The sequence below is a fragment of the Trichomycterus rosablanca genome, chromosome 13 (assembly GCF_030014385.1).
Source record: "Trichomycterus rosablanca isolate fTriRos1 chromosome 13, fTriRos1.hap1, whole genome shotgun sequence".
NCBI classification, from domain to species: Eukaryota; Metazoa; Chordata; class Actinopteri; order Siluriformes; family Trichomycteridae; genus Trichomycterus; species Trichomycterus rosablanca.
The window spans coordinates 20,306,481-20,321,217 of record NC_086000.1 but is presented as its reverse complement, the minus strand read 5'-3'; the positions used below and the strand labels follow the sequence as shown (position 1 = coordinate 20,321,217).

The following is a 14,737-nucleotide window of genomic DNA, read 5'->3' as shown; positions in this document are numbered from 1 at the left end:
CAGCACAAACGCTCTTTTGTTCTTCATCAAGACAGTCTCTGTTTTTCCATGTTTCCTGGCGGTCGCGTTATTTCTGCCTGTCTGCTTTATTCTCAAGTCCCGCTTATACTGTGCCTAATGGTTTTGTTGTGTTTATTTTTGATCTTTGTTCATGCATTCGGTTACTATTCTGACTTTTCTGAGTTACACCTGGTGCCTCTGTTCACCACCCTTGGTTTTGACCTATGTTTGTGATTACAGGCGTTATTAATGCATTTGCCTGTGTTAACCTTGCTTGTCTGTTTAGTGACGGGTGCTGTAGATTATTGAGTACTGGATTTGCGCTAATAAACAAAAAAAAATAGAAAAATTACATTGAAACAATCAACCAAACCTTCTGCCGTTCTCGAATACAGTAAACGTGTATACAAATCTATATATCTGTCTGGTAGTTCTTTATTTTAACATACAATTTTGTTGATGCTAACATGACTTCAATACAATTGAGCACCACCAGTTTTGAGACTCATTCCTTCGTCGTCTTCTTTTTATTATCAGCAGTAGTAGTCGCAAAAGTAGTAGGAGTGCAGAAGATCCTTGACTTATGAATTTAATTTGTTCCGAATGGCTGTTCTTAAGTCAAAATGTTCATTAGTTAAACCTATTTTTCCCATAAGAAATCATGTAAATACAATTAATCTGTGCCAGACCTCCCAAACCACCTAACCTTTCTAATGTCTTAAATGGTCTTTTTTGTTATAAATACAAGTAAATTTCTCCTTGAATCTTAAATTATAGAATAGACATTACTGTAATAAACAATAATAAACAATACACAGTAGTACTGTACATAAACACACATCACATTTCACTACAGTACGTGTGCTGTACCATACACCATAATACATTTCTTAAATGTATCTACCAGAAACATCAATAACTCTCATATTTGTCTATTATTTCCTTCTTTATTTTATTAGTGTTGTATTTTATAGGTGTAATTGCACTTTCGGTTCGTAATTCGAAATTTGTTCTTACGTTTAGTTGAAAAAGATCGCTCGTAGCCCAAAATGTTCGTATGGTAAACGGTTCGTAACTCAAGGGTCTACTGTATTTTCATTCATACTGTTTAATTTGAAAATTGGTTCCAATGGCATGTAAAGCATTATTTTTCCATGAAATAAAAAAGGAAACTACTCTAAGTTTGTTTTTGCTATAGTAAGGATCATTTACAAATAGTGAAGTTTGGAGTAACTGCATCTTTTCTGTGCAGTAAATCAGTGTTTAACGATTGCAGCAGTCCCACACAGGTCTTCTTTCTGTACCATTTTTAAATGAATTTGACGGCGGCACAGTGGGTAGTGGGTAGCACTGTCGCCTCACAGCAAGAAGGTCCTGGGTTCGATCCCCAGGTGGGGCGGTCCGGGTCCTTTCTGTGTGGAGTTTGCATGTTCTCCCCGTGTCCGCGTGGGTTTCCTCCCACAATCCAAAGACATGCAGGTGAGGTGAACTGGAGACACTAAATTGTCCATGACTGTGTTCAATATATAACCTTCGTTTCTGTCATGAATGTAACCACAGTGTAAAACATGACGTTAAAAATCCTAATAAATAAACAAACAAACAAAACAAACAAATGGATTTGACATTTCTAAAGGAGTGGAATCTTTAGTTGAATGTGTTGTTGGCATCTGTGATCGATAGAGGGCGCAGCGATCCTTATGTTTGCACAGTCGACGTGCCGTGCTTAAGCAGTCTTAAGCAGTGTCTCAGTTTTAACATGTATGTGTTTTTTTAACAGGATGCCAACTCAACATGCTGATCAACTCTCTCACGGGTCCTGTAGTACTGGTAGCACTATGTTTGCCCTTGCGGGTTGAAAGGATGCGTGCTTGTGTGTACATTTGCAGAGAAACCTTTGCATAATTTGCTTTGTATCTGATTTATGACACAAATTAAAGTTTTACCTGTTTACCAGAATCATTATATAAGCTGTTTGTCTCGCTGATGTTGCTTGCCAAACTGCTTAGTTTGCCCTTGACCGATGGTTTTCACGCAGAGCCCCACCTCAAAGTCCCACACACAAACAGCAGCTCTCCAATATAAACATTTGCTACGTTACAAAGTGCCGAGCCCCCTTTTTAAGAATAACTGATAAAAAACGTCTATTTACTGTTTCACTTATCAATCTCTATTTAATAAAAATGCTGTACAGAAAAGCCCCTTTCTTTAATTTCCCTTTTATGTTGTATCTAATTCTGCTGCCAGAGTTCTGAGTATGTAAACTCATGCAAAACACTGGACATTTCTGGTCAGATTCCCAATTGTTTTTTTTTTATTATTATATAAAAATAGGTTAACAGAAAAAAACAAACCTATAAGGTTCATAAAGAAATGGTTGTCATGTACATACTGAATCTGCAGATTGTGACATTTACAAATAAGTATTATATAAAAATGGGACTAGATTCACATAATCATTTTTCCTTAGTATTAAAGTGATAAAGGTAATAAAATGTGAAATATTTGAGGAAAAGAAATGAAGTGCTTCTGTGTACTTTAGGTTTTATTACTGGAATACTGATGTGTGGGGCATCCAAGCAATACAACTTACACTTACACCAGCTCATTTGGTATTAAACACCTCAGTAAGGTCACAGTTAGGCTTTCAAATGGGTGGTGGCAATGCATAGAAAATAAAGGCTGCGTTCACTTGACACTTTTGTCATCCATCAGAAAAGGCATAGACGTACGTTGCTAGATCTGCAAAAAAATATATACACACACACGGGAGCAGCAGGGACATTTTTTAAGGTGGATTTTTCTGCCTTTATGTAGTTAATAAAGTAAATCCGCTGCCGCTTGCACAACCCCCATCAGATCAAGAAGAGCTGTTTTCCCACACCTCCCCTTCGACTTGTGTCCAATTTGCCGTTGCTTCTTTTTAGCTGCCAGTGTTGGGATCTCTCACAGAACCATATTGTGTATGGAGAGCTACGCTAAGCTCCATGTAACCCAGGCTCCTGGACTAGTCCTAGAGATTGCATATCGCAGTGGCAGAGGAAGAGACCCAGTCCAACCTGCCCTCCCTGAAACACGCCTGGCCAGGTTGGCGGCTCTGCTAGAATTCAAACTCGTGAGTGCTTTCTAACAGATCAAAGAATATTATTACCTGTAAGCAACAAATTATTATGAACCATCATGAAATGCTGACCCATCATGAACTGCACTCACAGTCAGGACAGCATTTCTTTGTGTTTGCAAATATCTAATTCTGTTAGATTTCTCAGCCCGAGCTGCCTTTTCTCTTCTGTCATTCTGACATGCCTGGCAGTCAAATTTCTATTTTTCTGGTTTTTCAGGGGCACGGCCAGTAAATTGTTGTAACTCCGGTTTTTTTTTTCAGTTTTTTTTTTTATTAGTTTTGTCCTTGGGTGACATGGCAGCTGGGCGGCACGGTGGCTAAGTGGGTAGTACTGTCGCCTCACAGCAAGAAGGTCCTGGGTTCGATCCCCAGGTGGGGCGGTCCGGGTCCTTTCTGTGTGGAGTTTGCATGTTCTCCCCGTGTCTACGTGGGTTTACTCCGAGAGCTCCAGTTTCCTCCCACAGTCCAAAGACATGCAAGTGAGTTGAACTGGAGACACAAAATTGTCCATGACTGCGTTTATTGTAACCTTGTGAACTGATGAACCTTGTGTAATGAGTAACTACCGTTCCTGTCATGAATGTAACCAAAGTGTAAAACATGACGTTAAAATCCTAATAAACAAAACAAACAAAATGACATGGCAACTGTTTTTTGCTGTTATGGGTTTAGTGGGTTCCCCTGTCTGGCTCTCTGTTGAACGTTTGGGTTGTAAATTGCTGGTGGACTGAGTAGCTGGCGGTATTTCAGCACAAACGCTCTTTTGTTCTTCATCAAGACAGTCTCTGTTTTTCCATGTTTCCTGGCGGTCGCGTTATTTCTGCCTGTCTGCTTTATTCTCAAGTCCCGCTTATACTGTGCCTAATGGTTTTGTTGTGTTTATTTTTGATCTTTGTTCATGCATTCGGTTACTATTCTGACTTTTCTGAGTTACACCTGGTGCCTCTGTTCACCACCCTTGGTTTTGACCTATGTTTGTGATTACAGGCGTTATTAATGCATTTGCCTGTGTTAACCTTGCTTGTCTGTTTAGTGACGGGTGCTGTAGATTATTGAGTACTGGATTTGCGCTAATAAACAAAAAAAAATAGAAAAATTACATTGAAACAATCAACCAAACCTTCTGCCGTTCTCGAATACAGTAAACGTGTATACAAATCTATATATCTGTCTGGTAGTTCTTTATTTTAACATACAATTTTGTTGATGCTAACATGACTTCAATACAATTGAGCACCACCAGTTTTGAGACTCATTCCTTCGTCGTCTTCTTTTTATTATCAGCAGTAGTAGTCGCAAAAGTAGTAGGAGTGCAGAAGATCCTTGACTTATGAATTTAATTTGTTCCGAATGGCTGTTCTTAAGTCAAAATGTTCATTAGTTAAACCTATTTTTCCCATAAGAAATCATGTAAATACAATTAATCTGTGCCAGACCTCCCAAACCACCTAACCTTTCTAATGTCTTAAATGGTCTTTTTTGTTATAAATACAAGTAAATTTCTCCTTGAATCTTAAATTATAGAATAGACATTACTGTAATAAACAATAATAAACAATACACAGTAGTACTGTACATAAACACACATCACATTTCACTACAGTACGTGTGCTGTACCATACACCATAATACATTTCTTAAATGTATCTACCAGAAACATCAATAACTCTCATATTTGTCTATTATTTCCTTCTTTATTTTATTAGTGTTGTATTTTATAGGTGTAATTGCACTTTCGGTTCGTAATTCGAAATTTGTTCTTACGTTTAGTTGAAAAAGATCGCTCGTAGCCCAAAATGTTCGTATGGTAAACGGTTCGTAACTCAAGGGTCTACTGTATTTTCATTCATACTGTTTAATTTGAAAATTGGTTCCAATGGCATGTAAAGCATTATTTTTCCATGAAATAAAAAAGGAAACTACTCTAAGTTTGTTTTTGCTATAGTAAGGATCATTTACAAATAGTGAAGTTTGGAGTAACTGCATCTTTTCTGTGCAGTAAATCAGTGTTTAACGATTGCAGCAGTCCCACACAGGTCTTCTTTCTGTACCATTTTTAAATGAATTTGACGGCGGCACAGTGGGTAGTGGGTAGCACTGTCGCCTCACAGCAAGAAGGTCCTGGGTTCGATCCCCAGGTGGGGCGGTCCGGGTCCTTTCTGTGTGGAGTTTGCATGTTCTCCCCGTGTCCGCGTGGGTTTCCTCCCACAATCCAAAGACATGCAGGTGAGGTGAACTGGAGACACTAAATTGTCCATGACTGTGTTCAATATATAACCTTCGTTTCTGTCATGAATGTAACCACAGTGTAAAACATGACGTTAAAAATCCTAATAAATAAACAAACAAACAAAACAAACAAATGGATTTGACATTTCTAAAGGAGTGGAATCTTTAGTTGAATGTGTTGTTGGCATCTGTGATCGATAGAGGGCGCAGCGATCCTTATGTTTGCACAGTCGACGTGCCGTGCTTAAGCAGTCTTAAGCAGTGTCTCAGTTTTAACATGTATGTGTTTTTTTAACAGGATGCCAACTCAACATGCTGATCAACTCTCTCACGGGTCCTGTAGTACTGGTAGCACTATGTTTGCCCTTGCGGGTTGAAAGGATGCGTGCTTGTGTGTACATTTGCAGAGAAACCTTTGCATAATTTGCTTTGTATCTGATTTATGACACAAATTAAAGTTTTACCTGTTTACCAGAATCATTATATAAGCTGTTTGTCTCGCTGATGTTGCTTGCCAAACTGCTTAGTTTGCCCTTGACCGATGGTTTTCACGCAGAGCCCCACCTCAAAGTCCCACACACAAACAGCAGCTCTCCAATATAAACATTTGCTACGTTACAAAGTGCCGAGCCCCCTTTTTAAGAATAACTGATAAAAAACGTCTATTTACTGTTTCACTTATCAATCTCTATTTAATAAAAATGCTGTACAGAAAAGCCCCTTTCTTTAATTTCCCTTTTATGTTGTATCTAATTCTGCTGCCAGAGTTCTGAGTATGTAAACTCATGCAAAACACTGGACATTTCTGGTCAGATTCCCAATTGTTTTTTTTTTATTATTATATAAAAATAGGTTAACAGAAAAAAACAAACCTATATGTATTTTTATCCACATTGTATGCAAGACTGTGTGTATCTGGATGATCTATATAATTTCAGTTTTTATCTAGGGGTTTTTCAGCATTGGAAAATATCTCACCTCCAACCTGATTGCAGTCCGGAATTTTATGGCAGTGTGGCTCTGATACCAATGCTCACCATTCCAACTAATTTAACATAAAGCTGTACAGAATATGTTAGGATATTTAAAAATTAGGAAAAAATCAGCCAAGCATATATTATGCATGTTTCCCAGCACTCTCAGCATGAGAGCGTCTCATGGATACTATCTTTCCTAGCAATAAAGCGAAAGAAAAAAACACACCAAGACTTTTATGTATTTATTGTTTTATGACTAGTGCAATATAACTACTTCAAAAACAGGCATGCAGCAAAAGTTTATTGCACAATAATTGATAGCCTACAGATAGCAGCAAGATATTAAATCTTCAGTTCGAGTGTAATGACTTCTGTTAACATTTCAAGTGAAATTAAAACACAGTCCTCTTTAGGTTATACGCTCTCGACAATCCGGATGGCAGAAAGCAGATTATTTTATGAACTTCCACATTAAGCCTTGAATAAGCCTCAGTTTCAGCTGTTACAGCAAAAACACTCTCCTCTCTCTGTAGTTAAATCATTCACATCAGGGCCACCATACTGATTTGTGTACAGCTGTGGCTGGATTTTGAATGACCCACTGGGTTTTAACATCAGGGGGTCTTTGGAAGACGACCTGCACAATGACAGATAGCACCGAACTGGAGTTGTAGCTCTGTCCTGAGCATGTTTGATCTTATGGTGTCTTTGCATGGAGCCATGGCGGGGAGGCTGGGACCTTGTCTGATATTAGACTAGCATATGGGAGGCAGATACCTCCAAAGCTTTTATTAAAAGGGTGTCCCTGCACGTTTCCTTTCTAAGAAATAAAGACATGGAGGTTATACTGTAATGTCCACACAAAGATAATTACAAAAGTTACACATTATATGACTCATATTCATGTTTTGATTTGTCAAGGTAATAGTAAAATAATGTAGGTATCCAGTATAACACTTAAATGATTAAATATTGTTGTATAATAGTTCTGCAGGACTAATGAATTCCGATCACTACATTTTTTCCCCACCATTTTATTCCTTAGAGTTGAGACAAAGCCGATTCCTTTCTGCACTTACGTTGATCTTTATTGTGCATTTGCTAACAGTTGCTTTAGCAGTGTGTTCATGTTGTAATTTGGATTAATATTATGCATGGTATTGTTGCTTTACTGTTTGCCGCATATATTAGTATGTGTTGCTTTTAATATGTAGAACAGTAATAATTAGGTTTTGATACAAGGCCACTGTGTTCACTGTGGTGGTGTAAGCTTATGAGTTTTCTATTATAACAAAAGTTAAAGGAGTGATAAAATGTTAATATTTAGGAGATGATATACCACACAAACTTTAAAGACTACCTATTTGGTAAATGGGAGTAGTGGTAGAGAAGGCAGTCATAATTTTGGCTTGGCTTTGCCTAATGTCAGCTGTTCTCTACACCAATGTGTACATTGATGCTCTTCGATTAGCTTGATTTCTTCTTTAAAATGCCAGTGTGGATTTGACTTCCTGTGGATTTCAACACAATTTACAGCCTTGTAACTACCCCGTACAGACAAACAATTAATTACAGAGCAATAATCACGGACCATTAACAGCAGTTCTAATACCGTGTGCATAACATGCCCTTTTTTAATGCACCATTAGGACACAGGATAAATAAAGCTTGGTGTGGGTGGTTGCCGGACCACGACTCTGGAGACCAGGTGGTTGCAGTCTTGTAAAAACCTGTACTATGTTTGTGTGTGTTTGAATGTGTGCATGAGTACAGTGATACAGTGATTTTTGTGTAACATTTGACCTTTAATGAACAGAAATGATTCAGGAAGTTATTTTTGTGCAGCACGATTTATGAAAATACTGACAGATGATGCAACTGTTAGCACTGTGGAATTAGTTCTTTTTTATAACTCTATGCCCTGGAGTTTAAATCATTAAGCAAACAAGTTATTTTTTGAGGTCTTATCCATTATAGGTCCTGGAATCAGCTGATCCCTCACCAGTTTTTACTTTTGTTATTTTTATTTTACATATAGTGTCAGCTTCTAAAACTGCATGCCCACATAGTCCCATCTTTCACTCACAGGCATTTTGTTAGGACATTTATTGATTATTTTATGTGCTTCTCTTGCCATACAGATGAACTTTGTGGCTATACAATTACTGACCATCTGTTGCTTTGTACACTTTGTCACTCCTTTGTATCCCATTTATCAACCCAAAGGGACCCTCATAGGGCTCTCACTGACCAAATGAGGTTTGGCGGGTGGATGGTAGTGTGTTGTGCTTGTATAAGTATTGCAGGTGCAGCAGTGCTGGGATTTTAATGTTAATGCTGGTTGGAGAATAAAGTTGAAAATATAAAGTCAGCAGTGTCCTGTGGTCAAAAATTGTCCACTGATAAAAGACTAAAGGAAGATTTACACACATTGTGCATGGTAAAAACTGTATACCTACATCAAGTGCTAACAGGGTTTTTTTTTTTTATATAAGGAGGCCAGTTAGTTTGAACAGTATTTAAAAATCCAAACAACACTGCTGCACTTGATACACTCATACCAGAACCACATACACTATCAAGTTTTTTTTATTTTTTTATTAGGATTTTAACGTCATGTTTTACACATTTGGTTACATTTATGACAGGAACGGTAGTTATTCATTACACAAGGTTCATTAGTTCACAAGGTTATATTGAACACAATCATGGACAATTTTGTATCTCCAATTCACCTCACTTGCATGTCTTTAGACTGTGGGAGGAAACCCACGAGGACACGGGGAGAACCCGGACCGCCCCACCTAGGGATCGAACCCAGGACCTTCTTGCTGTGAGGCGACAGTGCTACCCACTTAGCCACCGTGCCGGCCCACTATCAAGTCATTATTATTTTAGCGTCATTAGAATGTACTAAGAATGGTCCACCACACAAACGTGTGTGTGATCAGTCAGTAAATGTATACCCACAATGTTTATCTGTATGTAGGTATTGTTTATAATTTTTTGTGCTTTTTACAAGTAATCTGATCATGTAATAAGATGATCGGATTAAGATAAACATGTGATTAACCTTGCAGCCAGTACTAATGAAACAGCTATGATGTTCTTAAGAGATACAGTCAAGAATTTACAATTAATGTAATCTATAACACAATAATAGATTTGGTTTACATACACTGAACAATGCTCATTTAAAAAAGGAACCTCTTATGATGTTTTTTTCTTTTGTATGGCAGTATTTTTTTCCCCCAATTCGTCGTTGCCTAAGCTTACAAAATATGAATTTTAGCTCCTCTCCATAAAGGACCCTTATCTAAATTATTAGATGAATGAGTAATTGGCCGTTTTAAATTATTCTATGTCCTGCGGCATCCAATTTTTAGGAAAATCAACGTACTTCAGGGCTGTGCTTGTGAGTGGAAGCTAATTAAAGCACTAGCTGATGTCTGGCTTATTCCAAAGTATTTGGAAAAGGAATGAAAAATAGGAAGGTTTTGTGTGTGTGAGTGTAAACTCCCCCCTGCTGTTCTATTAAGCTGCTAAACAAGACTTGTGATGCCCCCCTCTCACAGTCACTATTTGACTATGTATTTTCTACCAAGGGGTGCTCTTTGAAGAAAGAGATTGAGGCGGTCCAGCTAAACAGTCGCACTGCTCTGACTCCCATGTGTGCGCTGAAATATGCCCCAATCTAACACTTATGGTCTGTATTAATATACATGAAATGGTTAGGGTGGTGCCCCCTTTTCTTTAGAACAAGGGAGTCTAAAAGGCTAAAAGAAAAACGCTCGGTTTGGCATTTGCCATGCCGCTGAGCACTCTTTTCACAATCCCTATTAAACACCAGCGTTTGCCCCCAACAGAAAAATGAGGAGGGTCAGAGTGATTATCTCTTACACAAGTCCCTCTCAGCATAGACAGTATTCCCTCTCTCTTTGCTTTGAAGCATTTTAAGGCACCCCGCTGATTAAGCAGAAGGTGTCTGAAATCAAATTTGTTTTGCTTCCCATTCAGGATGTTACCCGAGTGTCTTGGATAGCATTTTATTTTGTTTCCTTCTTTATCTCCCCAAAAATTGAACTCAGTCCAACTCCCACTGTGTTCTCTCAATGTGTAATAGGAACAAAAGCAAATACACTGATGAGCCAAAACTTTAGGACCATCCCTTAAAATGTGTATGACAAAGCCAAGTTTGTATTAAATGTGCATGTCACAGTCAGGGATGTATTAAATCTTAGGCTAATGATAGTTACTGGTAGTAGATGTGTTAATGACAATATATATTTGCAGACAGTGTTCTGTGACAGGACAAGCCATGAACCATACGGCTTGTTGGGCAGCCAAGGCTTATCAATTTAAGAAGACATAAAGGCTACATAAGAATGGCTGCTGTGGCTCATATTGTATCTGTACAGTGCTGTGAAATCACAGGCCAGTCAGAATGTCCATGTTAACTTCTGAGCATTGTCGAACACACCTACAAAGTGCATGCAGACATCAGTACTGGTCACTGAGCACTAAGAAAAGGTCAACTTGTCTGACAAATCATGTTTTCGCCAAGATTGTGTGGGCGACCGGGCAGTCAGCATCATTTACTTATGTAAGAGGTAGCACCAGGATGACCTGTAGGACGATCCACCTTGTAAAATACACAAGTTGAAGGACCTACTGTTAATGTCCTGGTAACAGATACCACAGGACTTTTTCATGTCTTGTGGAGTCTGTGTCCTGGCTGTTTTGACAGCTTATTAGGCAGGTGGTCCTAATGACATAGTAAATATTGGTCCCATATAAATTGTAGTGTTTTTGCAAATTCTGGCATTTTAACTGACTCATTTGCTTAACTACGCATCACAATTTTTGCTCTGGTTTTAAAAGTGCTGCTTTTTCTGGTGTGTTATTGTGTGTGAATGTCATAATTCTCATTTTGTGTTTTTTTTCTCTCATTACAGCCTGTGCAAACAGAACAAACGGATAGTGTATACTGTTATAGAATATTCTCCCCTGCTTGATTCCTGCAACATGACGACTGATGATTGGGCATGTATAGGGAAAGACATTGAGGTACTTTATTATTCTTTAAACAAAATACACCATCCAAAAAGAGTTTCAATGGTATCTATTATATGTTTAGTATTAAAATGGTTCAATACACCCTGGACAGAATGCAAAATCTGTTTAACCAATCACTCACTCACATACACCTAGGAGCAATTGAATACAACTTCAGCATGTTTTTTAGGTAGGTCAAAGAAAATAGAAAGTGCCAAAAAGCAACCTGTGCGAACACAGGTCATGTAGGGATCATGCCCTACTTTCTACAATCCATGAGCTATGTGTCACACACCCCATCGTGATAACTAGTTATTTAAATGTTCTTCATGTAACTGAAGTATAGAAAATAGAATGAATAAATTAATGTTTTATCTATCTTATCAGAAACACTATGAGAAGTACGATGGCTTTGTCATTCTGCATGGCACTGACACCATGGCCTACACTGCCTCAGCGCTGTCCTTCATGTGTGAGCACCTGGGGAAACCCGTCATTCTCACCGGCTCTCAGGTAAATCACTCTCTTCTATCACAAATCTGCCATAGCTGGCTGTTACCACAATCATTGCACGGTTAGATTAAATGTAGTTTGATGAGGTGCACACATTCTGTCCAATTGCACCTCGCCTACCTGCCAGGCCAAACTGAGCACAACAAGTTGGGACATTACATTTTAGGGCCATATATCAATTTAAACAGAAATTGTATAAGAATACAATTGTGTGCTAACATAGTAATGATTTAGCATGTTCAGTTGGAGCCAGCGGACAATAGCTTGTCATTTAGGCTGTTTTTTTTAAGGTTTTGGTGTTTTTAGTCTCACTATTGGCTCTTCCTCTCTGTGATACCTGCCATATACCCATTTCAATCAAACATACTATACTAACTGAACGTTCTAAATACATACAGCAACGACAATAACACAGACTATGAAAAAAAAAAAAAACGTACCTACCTTTCCTGCCGTGAATATAACCACTGTGTGAACATGGCGTAAAACATATAAATAAATAGACTCACTATTATGTTCTGGACCTGAGACCATTTGGACCCTGAGTTTTGTAAATTTTTAAAAACAGATTTTAAACCAGGGTGTGGTCCCAGGGTATTGATCTCTGGTTCTCATTAAATGAGGTCTGGGCTTTGCTTATTAGGGTATAAACGGTATTGTGTATACTATTGATTTACTCTTGAAGCCACTAATCGAGAAATGTGACTGGTAGAACATGTCATGCTACATCGGAAACCAAGGCTGTGATCAGCAGATACATCACATAAGCCAATATTATTATCTGGTCTTTAATAATACAAAATGACTTACTGAGGCATATAGAGTAAGAAATAAATTTAACACCAGTAACTGCAACTTGCAACTAAACATTAAATTATTTCTTTTGGTATGTAAGTGCGAAAATGAATAGTGGCAAAGTGAAGAAGCAGCAGATTAATATGCGATACATTAAATATATGTTCCATTTTACAAATATTTCCTGCACATAAGACGTCACAACTGAGTCCAAGATTAGTGTCTGTGAGAAGACATGGTTACCCTCAGATGGGCACAAACTCTATTTACTGTATTTAGACCAACCTCAAACCTGTCATGAACGGTCATTAAATCGTAGATGCTATAAAGTCTTTTAAACATTTAGTCTATTCAGTCTCAGAACTGTAAACTTTTTAGAAGTAGGGTCGTCCCAATCCAGTTTTTTGACAGTTAAGAAAACACTCTGTCCCAAAAATGTCTCAACAGCTTTCCTTCCAATAATAACTGTATTTTAATTTCTTATTTAAAAATTAAACAAGGTATAAAATTAGCTACTAAAGACTGTCTAGTTACTAATTACAAAGAGCACAGTTTAACCATAATTCCATTTAAAAGTGAAAGTTTAACTATTTTAACAAGGTTTTTAAAATTTTAATAGAGTAGCTTAACATTAAGCAAACATACCCAAATTATGACAAACAAGACACTGTGTGTTCTTCAGTGTCCTTAAAGCAGGGGTTTTTAACCTGTGGTCCATTAAAGACCCACAGCACATGGAGGTACGGCACACACTTCTGTAGGCCTATTCTCACCATACGTTGATGTACACCGATCAGCCTTAACATTAAAACCACCTCCTTGTTTCTACACTCACTGTCCATTTTATCAGCTCCACTTACCATATAGAAGCACTTTGTATTACTGACTGTAGTCCATCTGTTTCTCTACGTACTTTTTTTTTTTAGCCTGCTTTCACCCTGTTCTTCAATGGTCAGGACCCCCACAGGACCACCAGAGAGCTGGTATTATTTAGGTGGTGGATCATTCTCAGCACTGCAGTGACAATGCCATGGTGGTGGTGTGTTAGTGTGTGTTGTGCTGGTATGAGTGGATCAGACACAGCACCGCTACTCTGTGGTGGTCCTGTGGGGGTCCTGACCATTGAAGAACAGGGTGAAAGCAGGCTAAACCTGTATGTAGAGAAACAGATGGACTACAGTCAGTAATTGTAGAACTACAAAGTGCTTCTATATGGTAAGTGGAGCTGATTAAATGGACAGTGAGTGTAGAAACAAGGAGGTGGTTTTAATGTTATGGCTGATCGGTGTATGTGTGCATTCAGCAAGACTAGCTTTTACCAAAATAAAAAAAAAGTACTGATCTTTTAAATTCTATTAGTACATTACTAATTAAAAATACACAAAATAGATTAAAATGCAATCCTGTATGCTTATTACTCACTCAGTATTTGTATATTTTACAATAACATGAATGTTAATGTAGATGATGATGTAGAAATACAGTTGTGTTTAACATGAAGGGGAAAAACCTGTCATTCAAAAAAAAAAGAAAGTTGGCTGATTTTTTTCGGGTACTTTTGTGGTGCCCACGCCCCAGACAACTGCCTAGTTTGCCTATGCCTCCGTGCTAAGTGTGGGTCTGTGATTCCTTTCACATTTACCTAAATGGAAGCACAGAACCATACAAGATAATATTTATTAATTCATTCGGTAGGATGACTGAATATAACCCATGTTTAGCAGCTACAAGGTTATTCATTTTATGAGAGATTGGAGATTATGAGACAGTTTCTTTTTATATAGTTATTGTCAAACGCAGTAATATGTTATTACATAATAAAGTTTGCCCTTTCCAGTGATATGGCCTTGGTGTCCTTGTTTACTGGCAGGTACCTATCTATGAAATGAGGAATGATGGGAGAGACAACCTGCTGGGGGCACTGCTGATCGCAGGCCAGTTTGTCATTCCGGAAGTAAGTCAAGCCTCTTTTGCTGCATATGTCAGTCTGGCTGATCATACCACTATTATATGGTGGATTTATTGTAAATACATACATAACAAA

The 14,737-nt window shown here is 38.0% G+C and overlaps 1 protein-coding gene across 2 annotated transcripts in view; it reads left to right on the top strand.

The window, feature by feature from the left end:
- The window catches only part of aspg (asparaginase homolog (S. cerevisiae)), a 54,558-nt gene that overhangs the window by 10,540 nt on the left and 29,281 nt on the right, over positions 1–14,737 (top strand). For both annotated transcript variants that reach the window (XM_063007089.1, XM_063007088.1), the window contains exons 3-5: positions 11,286–11,397; positions 11,773–11,898; positions 14,564–14,647. In XM_063007089.1, coding sequence (XP_062863159.1) covers positions 11,286–11,397; positions 11,773–11,898; positions 14,564–14,647 — 322 coding nt within the window. The remainder of the gene's footprint in view (positions 1–11,285; positions 11,398–11,772; positions 11,899–14,563; positions 14,648–14,737) is intronic.